We start from the raw sequence: 17,429 nt of genomic DNA on the forward strand, positions 1-17,429 counted from the left end.
CAACCTTTTTTTTTAGGTACCTATGTTAATAAATGGCTTAACCCAAGTACTCTTTGGAAACTGTTAAGGGAAATAACTTTCATGGATCTGTGAAGGTTTGGAAAACATTAAACTCCACACTTCTGTTGTTGTCATCATGTGTGTGTGTAAATATTCCACACCACCCACACGCTTAACCTTCTTTCCACAGATCTGACCCTGTCTCTTGTTTATATGCGTCCCGAGCGAAACGCACCCAACCACAACATCAATCAGCCACCGATAATAAATGCACAGATGCTCTTCAGAGAGCTCGAGAAACAATGTCGACCAGAAGGTCCAGAGAAGACCGGCAGTTCTTCAACAATTCAGATGTTGGCAGTCACCCTGATCTCTCATCAGAAATAAAGAACAGAGGTAATTATACATAAACTATTTTACGATTTAATTCCTTGTAGACATCTCAAAGATCAATTTTTTAATGGTGTAACATGAAAAATTATATAATCTCCAAACATACAGCGTAAAATGTAAGAGAAAGCAAAGAGATGTTCCCTTTAAAAATGGCATTCACCTTGAACACACCCTTTAGCTTCATTTAGAGGTTATTTAGAAGTTTAAAAGCTAAACCAGCTTTACTCGCTACTGGAATGCTACTAACAGCCAAGAGAAGGAATGTCAGACAAATTAACAACAAACGAGAGAGAACGAGAGGTCACTACGTCACCTGTTTAATACGACTGGATTCTGCACGTGCAACTAGGAACCTGATATTAGTGATGTTGGCTTTATTTGTTCAATGACAAAAGGACATTGTTTACTGATCCATGAACACAAACAATTGGACATTGAGGAAGTTCAGTCGTAACAGCTGATTAATATCAACTAATCGGAATGTGTATGCAGAACAGGACATGCGAGTTTCAGAAGAGTTCTTAACAATATCTCATCCATAGCTTAGCTATGTTCCCATCCAAATTTGCATATTAAACTTATGCGCACAATTGGAATATCCTATAAAACATTTGCGAAAAACACTGTTTCCATCCAGTGATATCAGTAAGAAAAGCCACTAAAGATAATCTTTTGAATGTATAATAAATTAGTTGCTTCCATTGTAGTTTATGCGCATTGTACTTTTCAGTAAATTAATTGCATATGTTTTTTATTATCCAGCGTTTTTTAAGCAATATCCCAAAGAGGAGCTAAAAATAAATGGAAACATACCGATTTTTATATTTGTCATCAAATTATTCCACAACAAAGCTGACACCTAAATGAATGAACTCTCCCAAAAATGTGAAGGAGCCAAACTTGGTCAATCCTCTGCAATTGAGCAATTTCTCTGGATAAACAACCTCAAATAGCATAAAAACAAAAGAGAGAAATATAATAACAGGAAGAGACAAGATACCCTGGCAGAAGAAGAGAACAAAGGGATGTAGATAAAAAATAAGATAAGAGCGGAAAAATATTTCTTTAAAGTGGAGATTAGCTGTTCTGTACACAGACAAAGTCACGCCATAAATCCAACAAAGCTTTGCTAATAAATTAGGTGACAACCAAATATGCTGACCTTGTGTTGCGGCTCGTAAAAACAAACAGGGTAATCTGACTTCACCATATTATGAATAAATAACTCATCCTTTGTTTGCCTTCAAGTCTATACAGGCTTTATCTTCCTGGCCATCATTTGCTAGTAATTGCATACAAGTTGTGTACTTCAGTGTACTAAAACGTTCCTACAAATACACCTGTTGCATTCAAAGCATTATTATATATTATTATTATAACAGCCGAAAGCTTCAACACATTTGGTTGTAAATAGAGTGAATTTAATAACATTAGTAAATGAATTAGGCCATAGCATGAAAATCGGACTTTTTCCAAGTTTAAGTGCTATAATCGTGTCCCCAGTGCTTCTAACAACATAGAAAATGTGAATAAGATCAACCCAGTTACTTAGTTTTGGTAAACCATTCTCTGCAAGCATGTGGAAAAATAGGTGATTGAAATTGGTCTCCCCTTGTGATGTCATAAGGGGTTCTTCTTATAATAATAACGGCCCTTAATCTGCACTATCCAACCATGGCACTGCCATTTAGTACAGAGAGAAAAAAATTTTTGACAGCAGTTTTAATTTCAACAAACCACCATTAAGGCGATCAGTGTTTGCATTTCATCACCTCATTTGCATTTTAAAGGACACACCCCAAAATGGCACATTTTTGCTCACACCAACAAAGTGGCAATTTAAAAATTTTATAATACATTATCTATATTAGTGATGCACCGATGTATCGGCCGCCGATATTTATCGGCCGATTTTTGATGAATTTGAAACCATCGGCATATCGGCAATAGCACGAGAAAGGCCGATACCGATTGTTTATTAATTAACTGCATAAAGAAATCCATTATATGTAAAAATGAGTTAATGTTGTTAATAAAATAAATGCTGAATAGCAAAAACCACCTTTGAAGGTTGTCATGCTGTCTTATTATATTTGTTTTAGCTTAATTTGTGCCTCTCTTATTATGTTGGTCAGTTGAATGTTAATTAGATTCAATCCATGTTGAGTAAAAATAATTTGATGCAGAAATAAACTAGCTAATAGACCAACTGTATGGTATTGTATAAAAGTGTTTAATATCGGTATCAGCATCGGTATCGGCCAGAAGTTGTCCGTTTACATCGGTATCGGCCCAAAAAATCCTATCGGTGCATCCCAAATCTATATGGTATTTTGAGCAAAAACTTCACGTATGTACTCTGGGCACACCAAAGATTTATTTTACATCTTAAAAAAAGTCTTGTGAAATGTCCTGTTTAACGCGCTCCAACAATGAACATTGAGAAAGATAAAATGGTGAAAAACTATTTTGCTTCTGGTTAGTTATTGCATTTATTACTGAATCTTATTGTCAAGTGTTACCAATTTCGAAAAACAATGTTCAAATATCGATGAATCTACAAATAGGAGAACAAATGCATGCAGGTGTAATTTACATAAATCAAACACTTTATAGTCGGTTTCAGCAGTAACAACATAAACAAGCGGCTGTCGCGGTCCGCACGTAACTTCCGGTAAACTCCGCTAAGAATACATAACAACAAAGTTCTTTAAACGTAGTTTATTTATATAACAAGCAAAAAACAACACATAGATTACCTAGGAAACCAAAACATTTGTTATTTTCGACGAGGCATTTGTTCAAGAGATCAGTTTATCAACTAGTCAGACCATTAAAAAAACGAAACCGGAAGTAAGGTTCGGATCCAGACGTGTATCACGTGCATCCGATGAAACCGTCTATACAGTAAGGGCTTTTCTATACAGCAAGCTATTGATCACTTTAGTTCACTTCAATTCCAAATAATAGTTTCCAATGCCACCAGTAGCCTGTGAATTTTGTGTACACGTATTTTCAGTTTATCCATAATTTCGCTATGATCTCTGCACAAAAACCTGTGAACACTGGATTTACACACAAGTCTTTCTGCTACTTCATGTTAACTGTATGAATTTAGTTTGTTTGTCACAAGCGAGTCTACATACATTATGAAGTACATGCTCTCTAGTTGCTAAGGCAGTCTGTAGGTATTTGCTAAGGGGTTGCTCAGAAGGTCAAAAAAGCCCACAAGTCTCCATGGCTATGTCTACATGCAAGTTTTCATAAATCCGACTGAATTACGAAAGATTACGAACATGTCGTTCATGCTCTGGATGAATGTACAAAGTCAGGTTGGAGAAAGTTGTTTTTGAGAAGTTTTTAGCTGTGTGCAATGGAAACACAATTTTTTATGTCAAAACACTATTTTATCATTTTATGTAATGTTATAAACCAACACATGAACCCTGCAGAACGTTTCCTTAACGATGCATGTTGCCAATTCCTTGCTAGTTTTTTTTTGCATCTGATTAAGAAAAACGTGTTTACGTGCGTAGTTGATTGGATCACAGATCGGTCTGCACCACGCGTTTCAATAAGATTGAAATTTTAGTCGGATCGAAGTGTTTACATGCTGGCTTTTCCAGATCAACTGAGCCATGAATCCGATTACAAACAAATTATTTGGTCGCATGTAAATATAGGTACTGATGTTGTGGTCTCCTTGTATAATGTCTGAAACACAATGGCTGCATCCCAAATGGCGCACTTAATGTGGAGTCATTTTAGGTTCGAAAAGGGTGCTCATGGGCTCCCCTTTAAGGTTTATATGTTCCCTAGATGTGCACTTTTCCTGAGTCTGCACTTGTGTGAGCTTCACAGCAGACTTCTTTTCCGACACAAAAAGTGGCGTTACATCACAAAAGTGCGGACTTGTAGGTTTAGGGTGCCATTTGGGACAGGTGCCAATGTGAGTTAAGCACCAAAGTTTATTTATTAGTTGATTTAAAATTAAGACAAACACCCTTAATTCTAAACTATGAACAGCAGTAAAAGTAATGCAAACATCTTAAATTCGTTGAGTTGTATAACTAAAAAAATCACAAACCTATCCCAGTCAAACTGATTTACATATGTAAACGAGGAGCGCAGATGCAAGTCTATGCAAAACAAAACAATGATCTCACGCTCAAATCTCAAACCAAACCAAAGGTCTCATGCACACATCGGTGGTGTAACCTAATAAATATTCAGCTAAAAGCACCTGAAGGGTACAGTACATGCAGTAAAGAGTATAACACCTAACTTTAAATGTATGTACAATATATTTTGCCTGTTGAATCACCTGAGCTTTTCTATTCATGTCCTGCATTTAGATTAATGATTTGTTAAAGAGTATAAATATTTCATGTAATCTTTCAACCAATAAGGTCATAAAAATTGTGCAAATAATCGTGAAAGAACAAGCAAATGTGGGTTATAAAAGTTTAAATGCACTATTAGCATACTTCAAAGACACCAATTTATATAACAATGATAGTCTAGCATGCAAATAAACATTGACAGTAAGATGCATTAAAACAAACGTCATCTACCAGTTTAAATGTCTTTAGTGGTGCATGTAAGAATTGGACTACCTGTCTCAATCACATGATGTCAAAGTATCCGGAATGTTTTTCCAAACTCAATCCAGGCGGAGAACTAAACAAAAGAAATAAATTCAACCTGCACTCACTCGATGCTAACAGAGCAAAGCTCGATCTCTCCACGCTGACAGGGAAAGAGCAACATCTCTCGTTCCTGCCCTCAAACACCGTCGACACATCAAAGGCAACAAAAGAGAGTTCAAATTACTGCCGTCCTCCCAGCCAATCAAAAGAGCCGCAGGGCTAAATGGATTTTTGCACTGATGACATCACCAAGCAGGTTCCTCTTGTACCGCCCTCGGGCAAAACTCTACCTCTGCTCTCGTTCTGGCACTTTCTCTCTTTGCCTCGTTCATGCTTGGGTTAATGGCTATTTAAATATATGTGACTCAGCACAAGGTTCACATGAGAGTCCCCGGTCAGATAAACATTCAATACACACAGAGATTGTATAAACAGATTAAATGTTTAGTCAACGCTGTGATCGAAAGTGAAAATTTACTACATATTATTTTGAGGTAAACTTTCCTTCTGCACTGCGTAGGGGTGCGTGTGTGTGTGTTTGGGCAGGTGTGCAGGTGAATACGGTAACACTATCAGGAAACGAATATATGCTTCCTATTGCACACCTGTTTCAATCCTACACCTTACATCTGTGTGTCACCATCACCATAGAAACATACAAACCTAAACCTCAGACCAGGAGGGTTGCGATCACATCCATTGGTTTACCAGGTGCAGGACAAAACTATCCTATTCAAATTAATCAAATACTAGCCTTACATTTGCTAGAAATGATATCTAACATTCTACTATTCATAGGTTTGTGTACAGGACGTTTCATGTCTGGCTACCTCAGACTACATTTACATTTTCGATTTAAATTCATTACTCTACGCATGGCATCACTACTAGTTTTGGGCCTCATAAACAGAGACGTTTGTAAATGCAGCAGACCGTTTAGTTTGAAAACTAAGTGCAGACGAACTTAAAGGGGACATATCATGAAAATCTGACTATTCATGTTTAATGCTATAATGGGCTTTTATCAACCTAGAAAATGTGAAAAAGATCAACCCAGTAACTTAGCTTTCGTAAATCATTTGAAAAAATAGGTTATTGAAAATTGGCTCCCCTTGTGATGTCGTAAAAGGGGTTAATACCACCCCTATCCAACCACGCCACTGACATTTAGTGCAGAGATCAGCTCATTTGCATTTAAAAGGACACACCCCAAACAACACATTTTTGCAATTTTAACATGCTATTATAAATTGCCTGTGGGGTATTTTGAGTTAAAACTTCACATATGTACTCTGGGGACACCAGCATCTTAAAAAACATTTTTGTGAAATGTCCCCTTTAAACAAATTCAATTCAATTTGTTTATTTGTCACATACACAGATATATGCAGGGTACTATAAAGGCGAGGGTGCCCACATTTGCACCCTGATTGGGTGTTCTGGATCATTGCGTATCCTTCCCTGATTGGTCAAGCCACTATCATGTCACCGTTACGCTATTGAAAGGTGATAATGACCAGCCGCAATGACCGTGTAAACAACAACGCGGAAACTGAACTGCAGACTTTTAGGCGTTCAAAAGCTCTTTTTAAGCACATTGTATGTTTATTCATGACACAAACACCCAAAACAATAAGTACTATGTAATTATTGATTATTAACTCTGACTTTTGCCTCAGTAAACTTCCAATTTACTGCTAATTAATAGCTAATGAGGTAGTTGTTGTAGTGGTTAGGTTTAGGTATTGGATTGGGTTGGTTAAGGGGTGTACAATATGGTCATGCAGAACAAGGCATTAATATGTCCTTAATAAACAGCCAATATGTAAGCTAATACGTTAGAATTGAACATTTTGGATGACATCGTGGTGAGTAAATTATCTGGATTTTTTTTAAGAAAATGGACTAATCCTTTAAAATGTGTCTCAATGGTAACATTGCATACAGACAAACAGCCACAGGCAGAAAATATATATTTTAGTTACTGAAGAGCTCTGTTTACTGGCCTGAGCATCTCTCAGACTTAAAGGTCACTCTGTAAACTTTCTGTTTGTTTAATGCAGAAGGCCCTCTCTCTCTTTCTCTCTCTCTCTCTCTTTCATGTGTAAAGTGGTCTGGCAGAGTAAACTAAAAAGCATTGCAAACAATATTCCTGCCATAATATTACTGAACCATCTCCGTGTGTTTATACAAATAAACCAAGGGTGTCTTCTACCATCTAATATCCTAAACAGCCCATAAACCAGTTCAAGGTCCATCTGTGATGCATATGATGAGTTTCAGGTGTGCTGTCAAGGGTTGTGTCTGAAATGCAAGTGCTCGATGCCCAGTCAGTCAATAGCCTCTTTCACACAGTAATTCTAGTAAATTACCATGAATTTACCAGAACGAATTTACCAGTAAATACAAAAATGTGCTGTTCACACATGCAGTGACGTTCCGTCTTTTTACCAGTAAGACATCATTCACACATCAGTATCAAATACCGGTAAACTCGGAGAGAAAGCGGAAGTTACCTGTGGCGCGCGGCCGCGAGCTCAGTGTCGTATTTGTACACAATGGCGGGTTATGACTTAATATCGTCGGTCCGTATTTTGTTGTTTTCACATCTGTGGCAAACGGTCGCGAAGTTGCTCGTGACCAAACAACACTGCGTTAGGCGGCGTCAAACGGAACCTGTGTTTGCACATTCAGGCTTCACCGAGGGTGTGTCAGCGCGGTCTGACGTCGTCCGTTCTAAATGCCGGTAATCCTATATTTTTCGTTCACACATAGCGCTTACCGGTAAATTACTGGTAATCTTACAACCTGTCTTACTGGTAAATTGGGAGCACTGATTTACCGGAAAGGTTCTGTTCACACATGACATGTTAACTGCAATTTACCAGTAAATTACCAGTAAAGACTGTATGTGTGAAAGGGACTAATGACTTTCTATATGAAACTGGTTACATTTCCTTTTAAAACACTGTTAAGATCAAGCCAATGTTTAGTCACTAGTACAATGCTTCTTCATAAAGCTTACAAAAATGCATGTATAAAATGCATGTATACCTTCATCAGAGTTTTTATTATTTTAGATCACCAATAAACCACTTCGAACGCAGCCAAGACTGAACGTCACCCGCCAAATTACGTCTTAAACCCGATGCTCCTCTGCAGCCACACGCAGGTCATGACACAGATACAATTGTTTAAATCAATGATGAGTTAAATAATTAAATCATTTACTTCATTCTAGCCTGAAGCTCAATGCCTGATAGGTTAGATAACACACATACCTGAAAGCATGCACATGCAACACTCTGGGCCTGTCAGACAGCTTTTTTCATATAGCGAATAAAATGTGTTCGAAATAGGGATGGGTCAGGATGGTTAACTAGTGAATTAGTGAGATCAGATGAGTTAAATAGGTTAACTATAGACTAATATATATATTTCATTTTGAATATTTTAGTGTTTAAACGTTAAACCCTGCCAATAAGTAGTTACATTTGCTTCAAACTGTGCACAGCTAATTTCATATTGCATTTCACAATGTGCTTGACCTTCCATTTACAGTGTGACAAATGAACCGGAAATAAAGTAACATCAGCATCTCCCTCCCTTATTTATTCAGACTGCAAAGAATATTGATTAAAAATGTGAAATAACTTCCTAAAGTAGCATGCAGAATGCAGCACACACTGTGCATTTTGCAGTAAGGTACATTATTTTCTGTCTGTATATCTGTGGGATGATTGGCAGAGAGCGAGCGAGACAGGTGTTGCAGGTGTTAGGTGGAACGTCCTGGCATATGAGCATAAGTATACTGGGGTCAGATGTAAGCTTGCCCACCAGCTTGCATGTTGTGCAGCTGTATATTTTCAAACAGGAAGAAAAACTCGGCCTTTGAATAAAATTTTCATCACACTCCGTTTTAATTAAAGGATTAGTCAATTTTCTTTAAAAAATCCAGATAATTCACTCACCACCATGCCATCCAAAATGTTAATGTCTTTCTTTGTTCAGTCGTGAAGAAATTATGTTTTTTGAGGATCACATTGCAGGATTTTTCTCATTTTAATGGACTTCAATGGACCCCAACACTTAACAGTTTTAAGGGCTATAATGATACCAAACGAGGCAAAAGGGTCTTATCTAGCGAAACAATTGTTGGCAAAAAAAAAAAAAAATGCACTTTTAAGCCACTACTACTCATTTTCCTCCGGTCGTGTGACACGTCAGCGCGGCCTCACGTAATTGCGTAATGACGTCGAAATGTGAAGTGATACCTAAATGAAACACGCATTTGCGGACTATTTGAAACAATAAACTGACACAATGACATTAATTAGTATTATTTAACATACAACAACGTCGGAACGGTCCACTTTCTCAACACTTGTAAACACTGGGGCGTAGTTTCGCACATGTCATCCGTCACCTCTTGTTACGTGAGGTTGCGCTGGCGCGTCACACAAATGGAGGAAGACGAGAAGTTGTGGTTTAAAAGTGCATTTTTTTTTTGCCAAAAATGACAACCGTTTCACTAGATAAGACCCTTATGCCTCGTTTGATATCATTTAGAGTCCTTTGAAACTGCAATTTTTAACTGCATTAAAACTGTTACGTGTTGGGGTCCATTAAAGTCCATTAAAATGAGAAAAATCCTGTAATGTTTTCCTAAAAAAAAAAAAAAAAAAAATTCTTCGCGACTGAACAAAGAAAGACATCAACATTTTGGATGACAAGGTGGTGAGTAAATTATCAGAATGTTTTTTTTAAGAAAATTGACTAATCCTTCAAGGTGATCTCACATGTGAGTTTGACTCGCATGTTAACATTTATTCCACTTTGTAGAAAACACAGAAATATTTACCGTATATCGCAACTCATTACAGAGATGAATTTTGGTCAGTATCGTCCAGTCCTAATTGTTATCTTAGCAAATGTGAAGATTGTGATATAAAAGATTTTTGACAAATTTTCCCAGGCCAAATGATCTGAGCTATGTTCTCCACATTCATTATTCATCACTCTATATTTCTGCTGTGTGTCAACAAATGCCCTGTTTGTGTCTGTGTTTTATTCTCCTGATGACTTTTAACAGAAACATATGAGAAACATTCGATATTAAAATTTTATATAATTTTAAATAGTCTCCAGAGCTATGAAAGAGCAACAAAATTGTTCAATGTAAAAGAGCCACCATCAAAACATCTAATAAAAACCCTGTTTGCATCCTCTTGCATACACAAACAAAATGCACATTCACCTCAAATTGTTATATCTGGCATTGTGATGATTCAGCATGCACGAATGTGTTTTACATACCTGTCTGAGTCAATATGTGCCTCATCTAATGAGTTCCTCATTTAAACTGGACTGAGATCAGTCTGACCACAGGGATCTGATCTCTTCACTCACGTGAGCTCCAGTGAGCTGATCTGATCAACACTAGTATTAAAGTCCTTCAAAGTTGTGAATCTGAGAAGCTTCGGACACGCCCTACACTGACTAAAAGATTTGGACCCAACCGAATCGAATTTCCCTCTCTTCAGAAACTCATAGCAGTCACACATTACTTCAGCGTCTTTAGATCTGTGCTAACCTCAGTGAATCCTCCTCCTGATCTAATACCAGCACAGGCACCTGACGCCACCTCTTTCCTTTGACACAGAGTCCCAAGTCCTCTGTCTTGAATAACTCTTCAGAATGTCGAGACGATGATGTCATAGGCCACATGGCGCCCAATGCAGGGCCTGACAGGCTGTTGGATCTGTCTTTGTGACTTGACTCGTCCCGGATAGATGGGAGAGATCACATGAACCTTAACAGTCTCAACACAGCCACTGACCCAGAGACTAGGAACATGACAGAACCCAAAACCCTTGAGAGAATGTGTGTGCGTGCGGTGTCAGACTTTCCTTTGTGTTTTTTGTCCTTCCTTCTCATCAATGGTTGACCTCTGGACTCATATGTAAATCAACATCCTCCTTTACCAGACTAGGTTACACCACTGAGCTGTTTTGCACACAAGCACGCATGCATACACGAACACTTTTATTGAACCAAATTAGTGAGGTTAGTTCATAGATTTCCATAGATCAGAAATGTGCCATAATGTTGTTTTTTCTGGTGTTTGTGACCATCACAATATACATAACACTGTAAATCTACATTTAAGCATTTGGCAGATGCTTATCCAAAGCGACTTACAGTATATTACAAGGTATACATTTTTTTCCAAGTATGTGGATTCACTGGGTTTTAACCCATGAACTTTTGATCTACCAATGCTATTAACCACTGACCTATACAAGAGCACAGTTTTCTTAACTCTGAGCTACTCTGAATAAAATGCATGAAAGGTGACATATGCTGGATATCTAAGATGTTTATCTTTTACTTCCATGGAACTAATAAACTTTGACAAATCCAGTAACTACTTCCTCAAGCTTTTATTATGGCAGGATGTAACCGCTTTTGTTCCTTGAAACAACACTGGCATAAAATGTTTATGTTGTAAGGTATTCTGGCAAACAATTGTCCACTTAGAAGAAGAAGAATACTTAGAAGTAGAGCAAATACTTAAGAATATCTTTTTGCTAATATGTCTCAAAATTCTTGAAGACAAAAAGTCCAAACTTCAAAGTCAGGTCAAGAGTTGCCCACTTATTCAACAAGGGGCCATTTGGTTGGTTTGACAGACGAATCAACCAAAGTTTGCTTTTCACTTGATCTTTAGGCACTGGGTCGGTCTGAAAATACTCTATACCCTGAATATCTTTCAAAGATTTAACAACAGGAACCCTAACTTTGTTTAACAAAGCAACTACCAGTATTTCTCTCTTTCAAGAATTCATTGTAGCAGCCTGGGAACTGAACTGTGTACCTGTGCAACCAACCAATACAGCCAATCATATTGAAGCTTGTTGTTCTGAGAAAGACCTTTTTGCAAAATTTTTGACAAAGGCACGTTAACTTGTTTCTTTTTCTCTCTTTTCCTAGTAATCACAATTCCTCTCTTTTTGAAGTCAGTCTCTGTAAACTTGACACCATCCTCACACAAGCAGGTGTGACACAATGCTTTCCTTTCTAACAGCATTACCCGGGCTGAGAGGGGCCTTGTATACAATTGTTTGTTTGAGTAAATTACAGGGTCTGATGTCATTATCACCCACTTCCAAGAATCACACTTCCTATCCAAATTACATCAAAACATTCAGAAACACGGCTTATAGATGTTAACAAATAAAGTGCCGCAGGGATGACATACTTTTGTAGGCAAAACATGTAGACGAGTTAGCATTTTAGCACTTCTGGTTCCGTCATCTCGATTTTTGGAATAAGGTTTTAGTTAAACACCTTAAGAAAGATCTTGGGCTAACATAAGCCCAAGATATTTTTACGTCTTATTCTACAACATAAAACACACCAGGAATATCCCCACTCGTGACTTTAAGTGTTTTAAAGTGTCTTAAAATAGGTGGTTGCCAACAAGTTGCTAAATGTGATCACGCTTGACGTTTAAATTAAATTTATATAGTGCTTTTCACAACTGTTTAATTGTTTCAAAGCAGCTTTACTTTAAAAATGCAGGAGAAAACAGAAAAATTGGTGGACAATATAAGAAGCAGTTCGACAAAAATTAACCTGTAATAGTGAGTGTAGTAATGATGTAATGTAAAATTAATAAAAGTTGTGCTAATCTGTGATGATAATCTTGTTGGACAAAACGTGTACATCTTAAAACTTTGTTTAAAACAGAGCTTAATTTTTGTGATAATCCAAAAGTCTATGGGAAAAATGAATGGGCTTTATGGCGAGGGAACCAGTGTCCCGCTAACATCCGGGACTGGGTTGGCCTAAAAAAATGCAATCCCTGTGATTTTGTATTATTTAGCAAACATCACTAAATACAATTTTGAAAAATTCAAAACATGGCACTCAATAATGCGGTACAGAAACAATTGGTTTTACTATCAAGATAAATTATCAGAGTGCCTTAAATTAAATGGCATTAATACATCTTAAAATTTAACATATTAACTTGTATACAATATACAAGAGATACATGTTTTAAAAAGAAGAAAAACTCAATCTTTGTATTGTTGTATTATGTAGCTTAGTTAGCAGGGTTAGCATTAACAGTACACAAGGGTCATGGGTTTGAACCCAGTGAACACAGATACTGATAAAATGTTTTGCTTGTAATGCACTTTACATCTCTCCAGATCAAATGCATGAATGTAAATAGCTAAAACAATTAACTAATATAGATCAGTGTTAACTATCACTAAAATACAACATGTAACAATGTAAACCACCTTGTATCTGTCACTACTGCCAGAACACAGACGTCTTTGTGTTCCTCTCTTTCTCTCTCAAGGGACAAACTCTACTCTGCCTGCCCCCTAGAGGCCTCACAAAATAATTCCACCTGTCACCATGACAACGCTCCACACCTGCTGGTGTCACCTGTATCTCCAGCCTGTATCGTATGTCCAAACTTCCTGCTTTTACTGGGTTAACGTGCCAGCCAACGACAGCACAATTTCACAAAAATTGTATGCGTTTCTTTATCTAAAGGAAAGTGTTTTCTATATTTAGTGATGTTAAACACGTCCACCCTGCTGTGCTAATGTTGATAAGGGCAGTGCCAGGTTTGGTTTGGTTCCAGTATGCACTGAACACCTCTTGTATTTAGACATGAGAAAGCTATGACACACAAAGCAACAAAGTACCTGTGCTTAAACCTCACCAACAAGGAGTTTTAATATAGAATGGGTTTGATTTCCTAAAACCACAAAGAACCCAGATAGCAAGCAACCATTGAAACAATGTTAAAAATAGTTGATTTGTCAATGTTAATCCTATTGAATCAATATCAGGCGTGCACCCTCCATTAATATTATAAAAATATTGAAATTTAATAAACCGTCATTATGGTGATCAGTGTTTGCTTTAGTTAAGCCATGGAATTTCATTCTTTTAAGTTAAATCGTTCTTTTGTCAGTGTTTGTATGTGTTTATGTAAAAACACATGTGCATTGGAAAAGAAAGATGTGTTTCAAAGATAAAAGTTGAAATTGGTTGCTTTTAATTAAGAAATCAGGAATTTAGGCTGCTTAACATTCCAATGTTGATTCTTTTATGATTGTTATGGTTTGTAAATGGACTGTGACAAGGTAAACAGAAAACAATACTGGCACATTTAGACATCATCAGTCATCCTACAAATTTCAACATTGATGACAATCATCAAACTAATTCATATAAAACTATCAACTGTAATGCATGCTGGGAGTCATGGATCAGATTAGTACTATATTGAAACCCAGCAAGCATTGCAGCATGAAGCTTTCTTTTGTTAATAGTCCCCACTGATGAGCTTCATAGACTGATTCATGATGCCAGAGATTGATTCAGTAGTTTAACCTTCTAAGTATGTTTTTATAATTCCGGGAAAAAAAAGAAATAATATTTAGGTACATTTTCAAATAAATTACTTAATCACATTAGATCTAAGTTTTCTTTGCAATAGCAAATGTATCTTAAAGCATGCTTCAACAGCCAAAGAAAATGTAACATTAAACACAAGAGTCATGGGTCCAACTAAAGCAAACACTGATCACCATAACGATTGTTTGTAGAAATTGCAATATTTGTTCAATATTAATTAGGGTGCAAACGTGATATTGATTCAGTGGGATTAACATTGACAAATCAACTATTTTTAACATTGTTTCAATGGTTGCTTGCTCTCTGGGAAGCTATGCATTACACCGATTTAAGATGTTTAAAATAAATGTAAAGGTTCCAGAAATGGTGTCTGTATAAAACCATAAAACTTGTATAAATTTCTTTGTGATGAACACAAAGGGATGTATTTTGAGTAGTGTTTTTAAGCATCACTGACTTCAATAGTATTTTTCTTTCCTACTATAGAAGTCAATGGTGCTCCTGTTTCCTGCACGATTACAAGTATTGTGTTCAGCAAAACAAAGACATTTATACAGGTTTTGAACAACTTAAGGGGGAGGAAATTATGAAAGAATTTTATTTTTGGGTGAACTATCCGTTTACAAAGACAGTCATATACATCTAGGATGGTTTGAGGGTGAGTAAAATATGGGCTAATTTTCGTTTTTGGGTAAAACGTTTTTGTTGCTGTGAACAAACAAACAAACTAACTAACTAATAACAGACTTTAACCCTTCACAGTGCAGTGTGTGTATAGTCATACCTGCGAACCGTGAGACGCAGTGTTTTGTAAGATCCTTTCACGAGAGAAATGGCCTCCTGTCTCCATCCACTCAACTCAACCTCATTAATTATGACAACCTCATCTCCAACCTGTAGTGGGTGCTGTAACAGAGATGCTTTGCCGCCCTCCTCTACCTGTGGATACACACAAACACACACATAAAGATTGTGTGCACTCAGTATGATAATACATGGAGGCTACAAAGGATTTATGAAGAAAATTAAAAACACATGCTTGCTCAACTGCACAGAGCCAGCTTAGAATTCAAAGAATGTTTTCTTTGGACCTTCTCGTCTACACATTCAGAGTCTCCAGACACTAATATTTCATATAATCTCTCGCCCCGTATACAGAGGACGGAGTCCCACGTTACAAAAGCTCTGCGGTGCATCCAGTCAACAATGTCATTATACACCTGAAAAGAGCCAGAAAGACTTGCATTCATTCTGTTCCTGCTTCTGAACAACACAAAGAGCACAAGGCATTAGTCATGCACAGGAAACCTAATGTTTAGATATTTCCACCACAAAGAAACCTCTGTGAAGCCCAAGAAGCATCGTACCATTAACAAGAAGGGCAGAATTTGTTTATAGATAAGATCTGTTAATGTACTTTTATTTTAGACATGTGATGTCTCACTCTGGATTGTTCCAACAATGAAAAGTCCTGTGGTGTGACATTGAAATATTTCCCCTGGAAACAAATGTTTCGATTGTATATGTAACAAAAGCAATTAGTGAGCAGTCAAAATGATTCAGAATTTTGTTTATTTAAAAAATAATCACGGATATGCGTCTTGCTCAAGGGGACAATGGAGGCAGTCATGTTATTTTTTGCCAAGCAGAAGATATTCTTGTATTAATAACATTACTGTCAAACAAACCTAGTTCCAACCCTAACTATAGCTGGACGATATTGACCCAAATTCATATCACATTAATTCCTGGATTAATATGTGTGCACGTTATTAAAGACAAATGCAATACATGGTAATTTGCTGAATTATGCGATGAACAGTATGTGCTTGCTAAATAAAATTGAACTTATTTAAAACATAACAAAATACATGCTTCACATTCTTTCCGACCATTGATCATCTTCCACATGTCAAAGCAGCCATTTTCACTTTACTTAAACTTTGAATATACATAAACCTTTCAAGTATTAAAATGACTTACTGCAAACTATTGCCATATGCAATAATTTGCTAATTTTGAAATATTGTGCTGCCCTATCGGTATACGATAAATATCTTGGTAGTGCTGCACGATTGTGATAAGATTCACGATTCACCTTGATAATTGTGATTATTATTGCCGTTAATAGATTTTACATTTAAGTTTTAAAATGTTTTATAAATTTCCGTAAAGCAGCTGCTTAGTAAATTCTAAATATCCAAAACTAAATAATAAAATGTAAATAACAAATAATTATGAGAGTTATGTTGTTGATAAAAAAAATCCAAAACGAATGGCTAAAGGACACGTCAACTTATCAATTTTAAAATCTCGGATTCACCACTAGGCTTTTGTGTAAATGTTTTACCCATAAATGTGTTCCCGATTAGTTTTTTTAAATGAATTGTGCAGCCCTACACTGCAAAAAAAAAAAAAAAATGACTTCTTTAGTAATTTTGTCTTGTTTTTTAGTACAAATAAAAAAAAAATCTTAAATCATTATGCATTTTCTTGATGAGAAAAAATAAGTACAAAAATATACAATTTAAGTGAATTTGTGCTTAAAACAAGCAAAAAGTCTGGACATTTTTTCTAGATTTTTTTAATTACCCCATTGGCAGAAATGCATCTTAATTTAAGAATTTATTTGTACTGAAAATAAGACAAAAATACTAAGTAAGAAAGTCATTTATTCTCATGTATCTATTCTTCAATGCAAAAAATGATTTTCAAGAAAAAAATTATTAGTATTTTTGTCTTGTTTTTAGTAAAAATATCTAAAAATTATTTAATTAAGATGCCTTTTTTTAATGAGCAAAACGACTCAAAAAAATAAGTCTAGTATTTAGACAAAAAATATCAAATTTAAGTGATTTTGTGCATAAAACAAGCAAAAAAAATATCTGCCAATAGGGTAAGCGAAAAAAATCTTGAATTTTCTTGAATTTAGTGTTTAAG

At 36.2% G+C, this 17,429-nt stretch overlaps 1 protein-coding gene and 1 long non-coding RNA gene across 4 annotated transcripts in view; one reads left to right on the top strand and one right to left on the bottom strand.

The window, feature by feature from the left end:
* The window catches only part of shroom3 (shroom family member 3), a 59,490-nt gene that overhangs the window by 26,326 nt on the left and 15,735 nt on the right, over positions 1–17,429 (bottom strand). The window contains exon 2 of one of the 2 annotated variants that reach the window (XM_065243837.2): positions 15,274–15,428. In XM_065243837.2, the coding sequence (XP_065099909.1) occupies positions 15,274–15,428 (155 nt within the window). Of the gene's footprint in view, positions 1–5,009; positions 5,178–15,273; positions 15,429–17,429 lie in introns of those variants that run through there. The other variant, XM_065243839.2, reaches the window with a different exon arrangement.
* LOC135721533 (uncharacterized) lies at positions 210–15,372 on the top strand. Of its 2 annotated transcripts, XR_010521506.2 has the most exons (4): positions 246–396; positions 12,036–12,100; positions 13,417–13,594; positions 15,252–15,372. It is a non-coding gene; the product is annotated as an uncharacterized lncRNA (long non-coding RNA). The 2 variants fall into 2 exon arrangements; XR_010521505.2 differs by lacking the exon at positions 15,252–15,372 and having other exon boundaries at positions 210–396; positions 13,417–13,903.

Source organism: Paramisgurnus dabryanus, chromosome 18, assembly GCF_030506205.2.
Source record: "Paramisgurnus dabryanus chromosome 18, PD_genome_1.1, whole genome shotgun sequence".
Taxonomy (NCBI): Eukaryota; Metazoa; Chordata; class Actinopteri; order Cypriniformes; family Cobitidae; genus Paramisgurnus; species Paramisgurnus dabryanus.